Source organism: Aotus nancymaae, unplaced genomic scaffold, assembly GCF_030222135.1.
Source record: "Aotus nancymaae isolate 86718 unplaced genomic scaffold, 86718_ANA_hifiasm-v0.15.2.pri h1tg000003l, whole genome shotgun sequence".
NCBI classification, from domain to species: Eukaryota; Metazoa; Chordata; class Mammalia; order Primates; family Aotidae; genus Aotus; species Aotus nancymaae.
Window position 1 is genome coordinate 11403612 of NW_026988414.1, and position 14650 is coordinate 11418261.

General features: G+C 36.5%; 1 protein-coding gene across 2 annotated transcripts in view; it reads left to right on the plus strand.

Moving 5' to 3' along the window:
- The window catches only part of MEGF9 (multiple EGF like domains 9), a 107295-nt gene extending 93105 nt beyond the window's left edge, over positions 1 to 14190 (plus strand). Inside the window, exons 4-7 of one of the 2 annotated variants that reach the window (XR_010343410.1) lie at positions 2171 to 2314; positions 6945 to 7214; positions 9355 to 10276; positions 10341 to 14190. Coding sequence is in view for 1 of the 2 variants with exons in the window: in XM_012458247.2 (XP_012313670.2) it covers positions 2171 to 2314; positions 6945 to 7214; positions 9355 to 9806 (866 nt within the window). In the remaining variant the exon portion in view is untranslated. Of the gene's footprint in view, positions 1 to 2170; positions 2315 to 6944; positions 7215 to 9354 lie in introns of both variants that reach the window. The other variant, XM_012458247.2, reaches the window with a different exon arrangement.
- The last annotated feature ends 460 nt before the right edge of the window (positions 14191 to 14650 follow it).

Genomic DNA, 14650 nt, shown 5'->3' on the forward strand with positions numbered 1-14650 from the left:
TCCCAGACTCAAGCGATCCTCCCACCTCAGCCTCCCAAGTAGCTGGGACTATAGGCATGCACCAACACACCCAGCTAATTTTTGTATTTTTCATAGAGACAAGGTTTTGCCCTGTTGCCCAGGCTGGTCTCAAACTCTGGGGCTCAAGTGATTCACCTGCCTTGACCACCCAAAGTGCTGGGATTACAAGTGTGAGCCGCTGTGTTGGGCTAAATTTTATACTTGCTTTCATTTTTACTTTTGAGACAGCATTGTTTATCATGTAAGGTATATATATATGTATACACACACACATGTGCACACACACACATACGTACATATATATTTTTTAAAGAGTAGCAACATGGCCTTTTCTTGTTACATCAGTTATGCACAAAGGACTTATTATTGGACTGCATCTTACCCCAAACATCCAAATTTTATTACAGAACTGTTAGCTTTTTTTTTTCCAGTATTTTTATATTAAAGCTTAGCACTTTTTGTATTGAACATTTTTAATAGGGGGGAGCAAGTAGACATATTTCACACATTATGCACGTTTTGACATGTCCAACCTGAGGAACAATTTAACTTTTAAAATTGTTTTATACAAGAAGACACAGATCAAAAGAAAAAAAGCGAAAATTAAATTTTTTTTATTTTTTGAAGCAAAACTCCAGTTTTCTAGTATGTATTTTTCAGCTGTTTTTATTGTCACAAAGATACGTAGCTAAAGAGAGATCACGACATAAGAAGATCTAGAAAGAAGCCAGTACCTAAAATGCCTACCACAGCATGAATATATGCTACTTCGTTATATGTGTGAAAAATATCATTAACACTATCAGGCCTTAAAAATTACATGATTTAAAGTGATGATATTTATATACAAGTTTGATTTAATTTAATGTTAAGTATTAATATAATAAACTTTTGAAGATATCTTTCATGGGGGAATTTTGCTGTAGTCAGTTAAGAATTGAGATTTATACTTTGGGAGGCCTAGTTGAGCGGATCACTTGAGGTCAGGAATTCAAGACCAGCCTGGCCAACATAGTGAAACTCTGTCTCTACTAAAATACAAAAATTAGCTGGGCGTGGTGACACATACCTGTAATCCCAGCTACTCGGGAGGCTGAGGCAGGAGAATCACTTTTTTTAACCTCATGTTTATATCCATCTGGTTAGTGTATTCTGTAACCATTTAGTTAGTGTGCTTAGTGTGGTTTTTAAAATTTAATAAGCATTCTCTTTCTGTATGTGTTATTCTCCAATTTGCTTTTAAGCCAACTTTTTTTTTTTTGAGACAAAGTCTCACTGTGTCATCGAGGCTGGAGTATGGTGGCGCAATCTTGGCTCACTGCAACCTCTGCCTCCCAGGTTCAAGCAATTCTCCTTCTTCAGCCTCCTGTGTAGCTGGAATTATAGGTGTGCACCACCTCGCCTGGCTAATTTTTGTATTTTTAGTAGAGACGGGCTTTCACCATTTTGGTCAGGCTAGTCTTGAACTCCTGACCTCGTGATCTGCCTGCCTCGGCCTCCCAAAGTGTTGGAATTATAGGCATGAGTCACCTTGCCTGGCCATCAACCAAAGTTCTTTTTAAGATTTAGGCTGGGTGGCTAATCTAATGGCTTACACCAAAACTTTGGGAGGCGACACAGGAGAATCACTCAAGGCTAGGAGTTCAAGATCAGCCTGGGCAACATAGTGAAATCCTGTCTCTAGAAAGAATTTTAAAATTAGCTGGGTGTAATGGCATGCTCTTATAGTCCCAGCTACTTGGGAGGCCCCATCTCTAAACAAAAAAAAGATTTATGCATGTTCATGCATATATGATTAGTTTACTTATGAAAATACCACAATTTATTCTTCTATTAATATGCATTTGGATTGTTTTAATTTTTTTCTTGGCACATAGTTGGCCTACTTTTGGTATGTAGTCAGATCAACCAACAAGAGTTTATTGAGCCACTAATCCTGTATCCCACCTTTCCCTAAGGAGTTTACAATCTAGTAGAGGACACAGTTCATAGACATGGCTAGTATAGAAATCAGGTGGGGTAGAAATCAACTCTATCCAATCCCAATTTTTCTTTTTCTTATGATCTTTTTGTTGCAGGCATGATTTTTGAAAGTTACTGGGCTTTCAAGGTAAATCTTTAACTTTTAAAAATAATTTGCTTCTTTTAGGTGCTTGTTTAAACTGCCAGGAAAATAGCAAAGGAAATCACTGTGAAGAATGTAAAGAAGGATTTTATCAGAGTCCTGATGCCACTAAAGAATGTCTTCGCTGCCCTTGTTCAGCAGTGACATCTACAGGCAGTTGCTCAATAAGTAAGGCTTTTCTCTAACTCTTCATTTTAGAGGGAAAAAAATCAGTGAATCAGTTATCAACAGGTATAAATGGCATTGATGAATAAAGTTCTGGATGCTATAGGTGAAAGGGAATTATAGAAACAGCAAAAGTTTTCCTTTCCAGGAATTTATAATCTAATATATATATGTATGTATGTGTGTGTATGTATATATATGTATATATGTATATACACACACATATATATATGAATGAGACAGTGTCTAAAAAGCAGCATAATGAGTTAATACAGGAACTTCAACACTGAGCAACTTTTGCTCACCTATTTCAAGGTAACATTCACTAATTAGTTCTTCCTAGACACCAATACCAAATAATGTTGACTAATTGTATATATATGGCAGTCTTACAAATATAGTTGACTCTTTTAATCCTGATGTATTTATTAGTTATCTATTGCTACATAACCTATTACCCTAAAATTTAGTGGCTTAAAACAATAAGCCACTTAAAACATAAGCATTCATTATGTCACATATTTTCTACTAGGATTTTGGAAGCAGCTTAGCTGGGTGCTGCAGGTTTGAATTCTTTCCTCCCTTCCTTCCTTTCTCCTTTCCTGTTTAAATAACAGCTTTGGCCAGGTGCAGTGGCTCATGCCTGTAATCCCAGTACTTCAGGAGGCCAAGGCAAGTGGATCATGAGGTCAGGAGTTTGAGACCAACCTGACCAACATGGTGAAACCCTGTCTCTACTAAAATTATAAAAATTAGTCAGGTGTGGTAGCATGTGCCTGTAATTCCAGCTACTCAGGAAGCTGAGGTAGTAGAATCGCTTGAACCCAGGAGGTGGAGGTTGCAGTGAGCCGAGATCGCACCACTGCAATCCAGCCTGGGTGACAGAGCGAGACTCCTTCTCAAAACAGCAACAACAACAACAGAGCTATAATTCACATTTCATACAATTTAAGATGTGAAATTCAGTGTTTTCTAGTACGTAGTCTCAAAGTTATGCAACGATGATCACAATCAATTTTAGAAACTTTCATCACCTTCTTCAACAAAAAGAACCTAAAAAACAATCCTATAACTGTTAGCAATCACTCCCTTTTCCTCTGGCCTTAGGCAACCATTAACCTACTTTTTCTGCTCTATGGATTTACCTATTCTGAACATTTCATATAAATGAAGTCATACAATATATGGACTTGTGTGTCTAGCTTTTTTGACTTAGCATAGTATTTTCAGTTCATTTATGTTACAACATGTCTCAATACTTCATTCCTTTTTATTACTAAATAATATTGTATTATGCCATGTTTCATTTATCTGTTTATCAATTGATAGACATTTGTGTTGTTTCTACTTTTTAGCTATTACAAATAATTTTGCTGTGAACATTTGTATATGTGTGTTTGTGTGTACATATATATTCATTTATTTTCAGTACATACCTAGTAGTGGAATTCCTGGGTCATGTAGTAACTATGTTTATCCTTTGGATGAACTGTCAGACTGTTTTCTAAAATGAATGTACCATTTTACATTCTCATTCTCACCAACCCTGTATGTAGGTTTCAAACTTGCCACAACTTCACCAATACTCACTATCTGCCTTTTTATAATTATAGCCATCCTAGTAGATATGAAGTGGTATTCCACTGTGGTTTTAAGTTGCATGTTCCTAGTGGCTGGTTTTGTGCTTACTGGTCATTTGTATATTTAGAGAAATGTCTGTTCAGATCCTTTGACCATTTAAAAATTGGATTATTTATCTTGTTATCATTGAGTTGCAATAATTCTTTATATATTCTAATACAAGTCCCTTAATAGATACATGATTTATAAATATTTTTTATATTCTGTGATTTAATTTTTTGCTTTCTTGATGGTTACCTTTTCAGCAAGGCCCAGTTCAAATATTACCTGCTTCATAAAGACTTTTCTATACCTCCCAGTAGGAAATTATCCTCTCCCTCAAGCTCTCATACTGCAGTGCAATATTATGTATTTATATATAGTGGATCCACCAAGAGGGAATAGTTACTTACCTGGAATAGGGGAATATCAGCAATGGTGTCAGAGAGGATGTGATGTAAAAGCTGAGTTTTGCGATGGGAGTCTGCATTTAGCAGGTAGACAAGAGAAGGAAGGACATTTCAGGTAAAAAGATCAATATGAACAACTGTACAGAAATCTTAAAGCAGCTGATTTAATCAAGAAACTACTTAGGAATGGCAGAAACAAAGTATAAGGCAGAAGGAGTGAAACATGAGGCAGGAACATAGAATGTCGTGTTTGAGGTCCAGGTGGTCTGACCTTAAAGGCTGAAACCTTAATTTCAGTCCTTCAATCTATTTCATCAGGAATTTTTTAGATTAGTTATTGTTGCTATAGTTGTTGAAGTACAAAAATATTGTAAAATATGGTACTATTGTAAGCTATAACTTCATTGAGAACAAGGAATATATGCCTTTTTGCTAAATATTTTTTCCAGCATATTATTGTTTGCATGGGTTATGAATCATTCAGCTGCCACCTTTCATTGCTAAAAGTAACCTAAGTATTTCTGGTTTAATTCCCTTATTTGAAATATGGAAAGCTGGGGCCCAGAGTTTAGTAACTTACTTGAGATCACACTACCGACTAGGATTGTAAGTGGTAAGTTAGAATTATTTATCAATTGCACACTCTGGGAATATACTAAAACCATTGAATTGTATACTTTTAATGGTTGAATGTTATGGTATGTAAATTATATCTCAAAGCCATTTAAAAAAGTAAAAGTGAAAGATGAAAGGAATTCATTTTTCATAAAGAATATCAGAAATATGATTCATTGCCACAAGTTCCATGACCACTGTAAAGTATTCCTGCTATAAAAACATTAGTATGTGTTTAGATAACGGAGTGATCCTGTTAGTGTAATTATAATAGTAAATACTAAGAAAAGAACTAATCTCTCTAGCAGATTAAAAATATGACTTGATTATTAAAAATTATTAAATATAATTAAGAATCTAGAATTGAAATCCTATGAAGAATAAAAAAAAGCAGCAGATAGGTATGAGTTGTTATGTTCCCACTGCTTAAGGTGAAATTATTCAGTTAGTAGATATATATTGAACACATGCTGTGTTTTAGGCACTGTGCTAAACACTGGCGATAAGGACAGAAAAATGTCAAGTAGCTCATAGTTTAATGGGAGAAACACACAAATAATTAGGTAATTACAATTTCAAATGGCATGTGTTACAGGTAAGCATAGACTAACCCTATCCCAAAATGAGGGAATCAAAGAAAACTTATGTACTTCTTTGAGAAGAAGTGACATGTGAGTTAATTCTTACAGATTGGATTTGCTAAGTGAACCAGGAATAGAGAGACAAGAGGATGTCCCATGCAGAGAAAGTAGTATGTACCAAATCTCAGAGAGAAGAAAGCAGGCAGTATTTGGGAGTACTCTTAAGCCATTAATGTGCCTGAACCTTGGGGGTGGTGAAATGTGAAGTGAAGAGAGAAAAGTTGAGAGAAGTAGGCAGAGGTCAGATTATGAAAGGTACTAAAAATTCTATTGTATTTTCACTTAATCCTGAAGGAATTAGGAAACCACTGAAGAGATTTCTCTAGAGAAGTAACATATTCGTATTTACTTTAAAGTTCAAAGTGAATGTAGGGGTGCATTGTGATAAAAAGATCATGAGGAAATAGCTACAATAATCTAGGTGAGAAATGATGATCACTTAATCTAAGATCATTCCAGTGAGAATGGAAAGAGACATCCATGGATTGGCAAGACTTTAATCAGGTGCAATTGATATGAATTGATAACTGCTTAGAAGGGACACAGGGATGAGGAGGATTGAGAGATGATTCTCAGTGTTTTGGCTTAGGCAAGTGGGTAGTTGTTGATACCATTCACTGAGATATAGGGAACATTTGAGGAAGACAGGACTCAGGAAGGGAAGATACTGAGGACAGTGTTGTGCATGTTAAGTTTGACATGTTTGTGGATCCAGGTGTACAGGAAGTTAATATATAGTTTGGAAATTAGGACAGAGATGTAGACTAGATACACATGTTGGAATTGTTGATGATGTCAGTGGGTGAAGCCACCCATGGAAAATGAGCAGAGAAGAGAAAGAAACCAAGAATAGAAGTCTGTGGAGTGCCAACATTTTAGTATGGGAGGGTTAGAGGAAGTTTTTGTTAAAACAATATTTTATCCAATCTGTCATCTATAAAAAGGAGGGAATAACACAATTATGAGAGTGCCAACCCATCATAATCATTCAGACTCCTTATGTAAGCATATTTATTTTGCTCTCTACCTAAATAGGTTCTCTGGACGGCCCCATCATTCCTACAATAAGCTGGAAAATTAGTAAATAGAGTATAGATTATTAGTTTGATTCCATATATCTCTAGAGAGGAGACAGAAGGGAAGGTTTATAAAACTTTTTTAAAAAAATTAGAGACAGGGTTTCACTATGTTGCCCAGTCTGGTCTCAAACTCCTAGGCTCCAGCAATCCTTCCACCTTTGCCTCCAGAGTGCTGGGATTTTAAATCTTTTTAAGGACTAGTAGTCGTTTTGCATTTTTAATTGTAGTTTCAGACTATACTAAACTATTCTGGCATTCTCTCTTTTAGAATCGAATGAATCGGAACCTGAATGTGACCAGTGTAAAGATGGTTACATAGGCCCGAACTGCAATACATGTGAAAATGGCTATTACAATTTTGACAGCATCTGTAGAAAGTGCCAATGTCATGGCCACGTGGACCCAGTTAAAACTCCAAAGATTTGCAAGCCCGAGAGTGGTGAGTGCATCAACTGCCTCCATAACACCACTGGGTTTTGGTGTGAGAACTGCCTAGAAGGTTATGTTCAAGACCTCGAGGGAAATTGCATCAAGAAAGGTAAAACTTCACCTAAGTGGTTGTAAATTTAATATCTAAACCTAGCAGTGAAAATTTCAGCAGTGAAAAATGGAAGGCTTTGTAAAACCTTCCAACCCTACCAGAGGAGTTTCTGGAAATAGATTTTGATAGATATTTGCCTAAAGAGGTTTCCTTCCATTCTTGCTGCTCTTCTGACACTCCACAGTCAACTCCAGAAATTTGAGGACCAAGACAAAGTCATTGCGACAGTGAGAAAAATGTTCTCACATTTTCTCTTCATCTATTTTTATTTTTATGTTAATAATTTAAGAATCCTATCATTTCTTTTATTCTTTGCTTCCTTTATTCTCTTCACTTCCAGTGATCACCAAAGGTCTTTTGAAGTAGGGACATATAATCTGGTAAGAAGTTCCAGCTGAGAAACTGGAGTTCATTCTAGCATCTGTCCTAACTTTGGGCCTAAGTTTCCCCATGTACAATGGAGGAAATAATAATATTCCTTTTGATTTTTAAAAGCAAAAGTTATTCACATGGAAAAATATTTTCTTACAGGAAATCTCAGTAAAGATTAATTTTAAAAATTAATGATTATAAATTCAGGATGAGTTAGGGATAATGAGGGTTTATCAAGTCACAGAGAGATTGGACCATGCTGTTCTACAAACCACTCTTTCCACTCTTTGCTATTCTAACATGCTGAACACTAGGCTGATGAACAGTTGGTCTGTGGCAAGTGTCATCTTTCTGCCATTTTCTTGATATCTTTATACTGTTGTGATCAAAGCAGAAAGATTCAGATTGAACCCTATTACTAGCTAGAGATCCCACTACTCAATTCTCTTACCTATTTGGGAGGCACACTTTGTCCATACTTAGCTGACAGGACTGATGATTCTTCTTATTAGTTACTAGGTAATATGTATAAACTTTGCCTCTTTTTAGAATAAATTGATATGGCTTTCCATGGTGAAGAATTATAATAATAATAGTAATAATTTTATTGAGTACCTACTATATGCGAAGCACTGTAAGCATTAAATGTGATAATGCTGTATGGCACATTATTTCATTTAATCCTTCCCAAGAACTCTGCAAATTTGGTGTTATTATTCACATTTTGCAGATACGGAAACTGAGCTTTAAAAAAATTGACTTATCTATAGCTACACACTTCTATTGGATTCCAAAGCCTTTAGTTCTTCCACCAAACTATGCTGCCATTAGAAATACAAAGTGTAGTACCTTAATTATAAAGTAGCTGTAATCTACACAAAGGAAGAGCTCCTACACATGGAATTAAGGAAAGCTGTTTTCTCTCTTGGCTGACATCAGCCTTGGACATGTAAAATTTGTTTTTCAGACATAACTAGAGGTAGTTTTCCCTACACCTCCTTTGCAGATAATTATTTTACCTTTATGATATGCCATCAGACTTGTTAGACTTATTTTTGTTCCAATGATTGCCATATCTCCCTGTCACTTTTAACTATGTGATTTAGAACTCAGTAGTGACACATTTACTGCCTTTGCAGGAATTTGTTATCATTTTATCTAAGAGTAAATAAGAATGAAAAACTCCAACACTGGTATTTTCCCAAAGATTTCATTTTTTTTTTTTTTTTTTTTTTTTGAGATGGAGTCTTGCTCTATCACCCAGGCTTGAGTGCAGTGGCACAATCTCAGCTCACTGCAACCTCCACCTCCCCGGTTCAAGCAATTCTCTGCCTCAGCCTCCCAAGTAGCTGGAATTACAAGTGCCTGCTACCATACCTGGCTAATTGTTGTATTTTTAGTAGAGATGGGGTTTCACCATCTTGGCCAGGCTGGTCTTGAATTCCTGACCTCATGATCCACCTGCCTCAGCCTTCCAAAGTACTGGGATTGTAGGCATGAGCCACCGTGCCCGGCCCAAAGATTTTAATGTAGATATCATACATATTGGAAAAGAGCCATAGATGTAATAATCTAGCCTTCTGGACCCTGATTCTTACCCTTATCACTATATTTCTTTAAAAATTATTTTTAACTTGCATTACCTTAAAGAAAATATCATGTCAACATCCTACATCAACATTCACTCCCATGTGTATTTCTTTTACTGTTTCTCAAAACTAGATAATTTTGTCTTTTACATTTCATTCTCTGTTTTTATTTTCAGAAGTTATTGTTCCAACACCTGAAGGTTCTACCATTTTGGTTTCCAATGCCTCTTTGACCACATCAGTGCCCACCCCTGTCATAAATAGTACTTTTACCCCTACAACCCTGCAGACTATCTTTTCAGTAAGCACTTCTGAAAACAGCACTTCAGCTTTAGCTGATGTATCATGGACCCAATTTAACATCATCATTTTAACAGTCATCATCATTGTTGTGGTGCTGCTAATGGGATTTGTGGGGGCTGTATATATGTACCGTGAGTACCAGAACCGGAAACTCAATGCCCCCTTTTGGACCATCGAGCTGAAAGAAGACAATATCAGTTTCAGCAGCTACCATGACAGCATTCCCAATGCAGATGTGTCGGGATTGTTGGAAGATGATGTCAATGAAGTGGCTCCCAATGGGCAACTGACCCTGACGACTCCCATGCATAACTATAAAGCCTAAGGAGCTAGAACTGTTCTCCTGAATTGTTAAACCACAGTGCTTACTAAGACAGCATCAGCCCCTGGGCCAGACAAAGCCTGGCTAGAGTTTGCTGAGAAAGCAAAGGCAAATAGTGCATCTGAAATTTTCAGGTACAAATTTGTAATGTGCTTAGCCTATCTATTGCTCTTAGTTTTTCCATGAAGATCTGAAACGTTGACTGTCATTAGGACTTGAAGTAAAGTATATTTTTGTATGAAACCACATGGGAGTATGGAAAGGCTGAACGCCACAGTGCAGCCCAAATCCACTTTGACCTCCAGATAGACTCCTGGGGAAGTGTTCACCAAGCCAGTGGTAACAAGATGGAGGGGGAAAAGACTGCTGGAAGACTTCATCTCTATTCCTGAAACATTTTTTTTTTTTAAAAACAGGGATGATACTCATTTTGCTATACAAAAGGACATAATTGAGGAAAAGCTGATTTCTAGGCTGTATCACAATAATCTTGATTGTTTCTAGAATATCCTCACTAAGAGAAAAGCTGATTTCTAGGCTGTATCACAATAATCTTGATTGTTTCTAGAATAGGGGTAGAAAAGTCTCAAGATCTTCTGAATGGCTTGGTTTTTTCCTCCCAGGATTCTTGCTCAGTGGTGAGATAAAAGCACAGGATGAGTTTCTAATGGAGGAAGGCAGCACTGGGGAGCAGGAGGCTGATGGTCCTCCTCAGGGTCTCAGTGTAAATGATAAATTGTCTAAAAATAAGGAATATTCCTGCCTCTAGAGAAATAAGTTGTACATAGTTAATGTAGCATATCTGGTCAACGTTGTATTTGTATCTATTTGTAAAAAAAAATCATGTCATATTTTATCATCTGGAATTTATTTGTACAGCAGTTAATGGTGTTGTAAAAAGAAAATATGGGGATTGCTTAAAATACTGTAAAATAGATGGCAATATTGCTAGAGCTGGGACTCTGGTGAGCATCAGTCATTTTTAGTCCCTCTTGAGGACATTGCTGAAATTTATAAGAGGTCAAATGTTTCCTTCTTTCTTTTCTCAGTCTAAAAGTAGAGTTATATGCTCTTTGACTTACTATGATTCAAGCAATAGATTTTAAAGTCAATAGTCATTAAGCTGGGATATAGGATGCATTCTCCAAAAACACTCATCTAATTAGATACTAGCCACCCTATATATTTTACATAGATTAATATAAAACATATCCTCATTAAAACATGTTTTTCCTGAATGTACAAGATAGTCTTCCAAAGGGTAGAAATATTTTAGTTCCAAGAGAAAAGCCATCATATTACTTGGGATCTGTAGTTTTTCATGCCTGTGAAATATTTATAATCCCACCCTCACTCCAAATAAAAAGTCTCCTACATGTGAACACAGCCTGTCCCCCATTTGCCATGAGGTATGTGCCGTCTCCCTGCAGTGCTATAGTTTTCCCATCGTCTTCCTGTCTGGTTAGAGGGTAGCTCTGTAGATGGGTGTGTATAGTTAGTTCCTGTTTTTTGACGCAGTTTTTTTCCTAGAGGCCAACTATTGTTGCTCTCGTTCATGATATTGACATTTTGGGTTAAGCAAGCTGGGTGAGAAAGGTGGTCAGAAGTCAAATATAACATATTAGGAGGAACAGTGAACTGTGAAGTGGTTAGAAAAAAAATGAAGACTTCTTATTAGATTAGGTCTAGGAAATCCAAGCTGACCCCTTTGCCTCACTTCCCTAGAGAAAAACCTAGAACTTGGTCATCGCTTTATAGGAAACCCCTAAGTTGTTCTCAGGGTTTGGAGATGATGTTCTGGAGGAGAGACAAGAAATAATCTACTTCTGGTAACCCGAGGGTGCTTTGCGTATTTGGCCATTGCTCACAAGAGTAGAGGTTACATTATACAAAAATTATTTAGTATTTCTATAGCCCTTTGTAGTTTGCAAAGCACTTTTCCATATGTGTGTTCTCTCTTCCTCACCATAGCCCCTTGAGGAAGTAATTGCAGTCTCCATTTTATAGTCAAAAAGACTGAGGCACAAAGGAGCTAAATGTCTTGTTCAAGGCTATACAATGTGTGTCATGATTAGGCTTGGAATCAGGACTCCTAACACTAAAGCACATGTTTTTGCAACTATATGCAGAAATTGCCTAGCCATGGACACAAGAAAGCTGGGAGGAAGAGTTCTACTTGTGGATGTTTTTAATTTTTTGTAAATGTAAGGAGCAATCCAGGGCCATACAGCTATGAAGCACTTAGTGAAAAGAACACAGGAAGATTACTATCTGAAGCTAGTATTAGTGATTAGAAAACAAAACTGACAGTCTGTGCTTCATTAAAGTGAACTCATTTCTCCAAGCAGGGAGGGAAAACTTGCTTTCCCCAGCGGTTGCTGCATATGTGAGTACAGACTCTGCACTGCACAATTCTAAGAAATTGTGCAAAATGGCATACCCGACTTTCTCCCAGATACACCACCCCCACCCCCCGCAAAAAAAAAAGGTCAGGATTAAAGGTAGCGAGAAGAGAACATTTATTAAACAGAAGTTAAACCAATAGAGAAAGGGGGTTTATTGGAGTCTAAGAGGATTTTGACCATGTAGAAATTCCTTGAAACAGACCTTAAAAGGTATTGAAAAATTGAATCACAAAGGAAGTTTACCTTATACTTGTTAATGGCTCCTAGGTCATGGTTGTAATTTTTCCCAATGGAAAACAAAAGTCTTAAAATTTGTTTTAAATAATATCCTCTAATGTCTCCAGCTTTTTGCTTCTGGAAATAATTTGCTTTAAAAGGTAAATCAATCGCAAAGTGATCTACCACTGAAATCAGTCTGGGAAACTAGTGTGGAACGCTCTGCACAGTGTTCTTTCTGCTAAAGGCATGAGCCCCTTAGATTGTGGCATCCAGCAGCAGGATGCCATCAGTCCTTTAGAAGGCCTAACATTGGGAGAATGTTTGTGTAAGGATTGAAAATGTGTTTATTTTTAAATAAGATAGCACTGATGTGAATCTTATTCGGAAATGACAGATACTGCTTTTAAGTGATACTTTTATTGTCTTTAATTTATTTTAGTAAGCGCTTATGCATTTCTGATGGTTAGGCGCCCCAGGTGTAGTGTTAAGGATGTCCTTGTCCTCCCTTACTCCTCTTTCACTCCCTGTACACTCTATCCCCCCAGGGTTCTTTTATTAACAGAATTTCTCCAGTTATAGAGAAAAAATGACATTTGAAAACTAAAGCTCATTTATACTAATACTAAGGTCCTGTGGGCCTAGTGCATTACACTTCCCAGTGATACCTAGATTTTAAGAGAACAGAGGAAACATGGGATGAGAGGAGAGAGTTTTTTTAGACAAGATTTGTAGATGCCTCAAATTATATTGCTATTCTCTAGCCCCAATATTCCCAGGTAAATTGACCATTAAAGCAATACTCACTGACCTACTAGTTTATTTTGGTCAGCTGAGTGCCATCAGGATATTTAGCCCTTTAAGTGCTGTTTTGGAAGCAGAGAACTAAAGCAACAATACTTCCCCTTGACAGCTTTGATTGGAATGGGGTTATTAGATCATTCACCTTGGTCCTATACTTTTTAGGGCACTTGATGAATATTACACCACTTATAATGAACATCCTGGTTCCTATATTTTGGGCTATGTGGATAGGAGTTGAATTTCCACATCTCAAGGCAAGCTCTCTAACAGAAAGTTCAGAGAAGTAAAAAGTAACCCAGTGTAACCTATTATAGCAAGAAAAGCATTTCTGGCTTCATCCACAAAGAACCTTTGGTCTGTTATAGTCTTCTTGATAGGAAGGAGTTTGGGAGCTAAAATGAATTTGGTGTGTGCGGGGGAGTAAGGGAAGGTTAGTGCATTTTTCTGTTTAACCCTGAGCGAGTGTCTTTGCCAAGGGGAAAGGCAGGAAGAATAAACTGATGCATCTGAAGAAGTCAAATAACATCAAACGGACTAAAGGTTATGGATCATTAAAATGTCAGTGGTTGAATGATGTTTGTTCAAAGGCAATTTGGGAATCTTTCTTATTACTTATGCATATGCAATAACTGCAGCAGCAGCCCTAGAAACTGAGCCCAGGGCTTCAGATCTAAGTTAGTCCAAAAGCTAAATGATTTAAAGTCAAGTTTTAATTCTAGGCACAAGCACTCTATAATACATTAAATTAGAGCCTGAGCAATTAGGGAATGTTTCTGAAACATTAAACTTGTATTTATGTCACTAAAATTCTAACACAAATTTTAAAAACGTGTCTCATACATATGCTGTACTAGGCTTCATCATGCATTTCTAAATTTGTGTATGATTTGAATATATGAAAGAATTTATACAAGAGTGTTATTTAAAATTATTAAAAATAAATGTATATAATTTGTACCTATTGTAGATTTGTTGTTTTACTTTTTTATATGGTCAGAGTTGTCTGATGTCTTCAAATATATGCCAAGGATCATTTATTTTCAGCCCACTTCATAAAAATCTTTGAACTCTTCATTTATTGGCCATGCATTTTGTTTAAGTTTATTTAAAGAATGTCTTCTACTTGGGGGAAAATAATCCATGAAGAAGATTCCGTCTCTTAAAACAAAACAAAACCTGAGAAGAAAATTTACTGACATGTATTTTTGTTTGTGCTTTTGCCTGTTTCCTCTAGATCCGTCGGGATTGCCAAGAAAATTTTACAGAGAAAACTTGCTCACTTTGGATTTCTTTGTCACACATATAAAGAATTTTCTTTCTTTGGTACAAATCTGAAGAGAAACCATATTCTGTGTGTTTATTAGGCAACTTGTAATGAGAGTACTTTTTTTTTTTTTTTGAGATGGAGTCTCACTCTGTTGC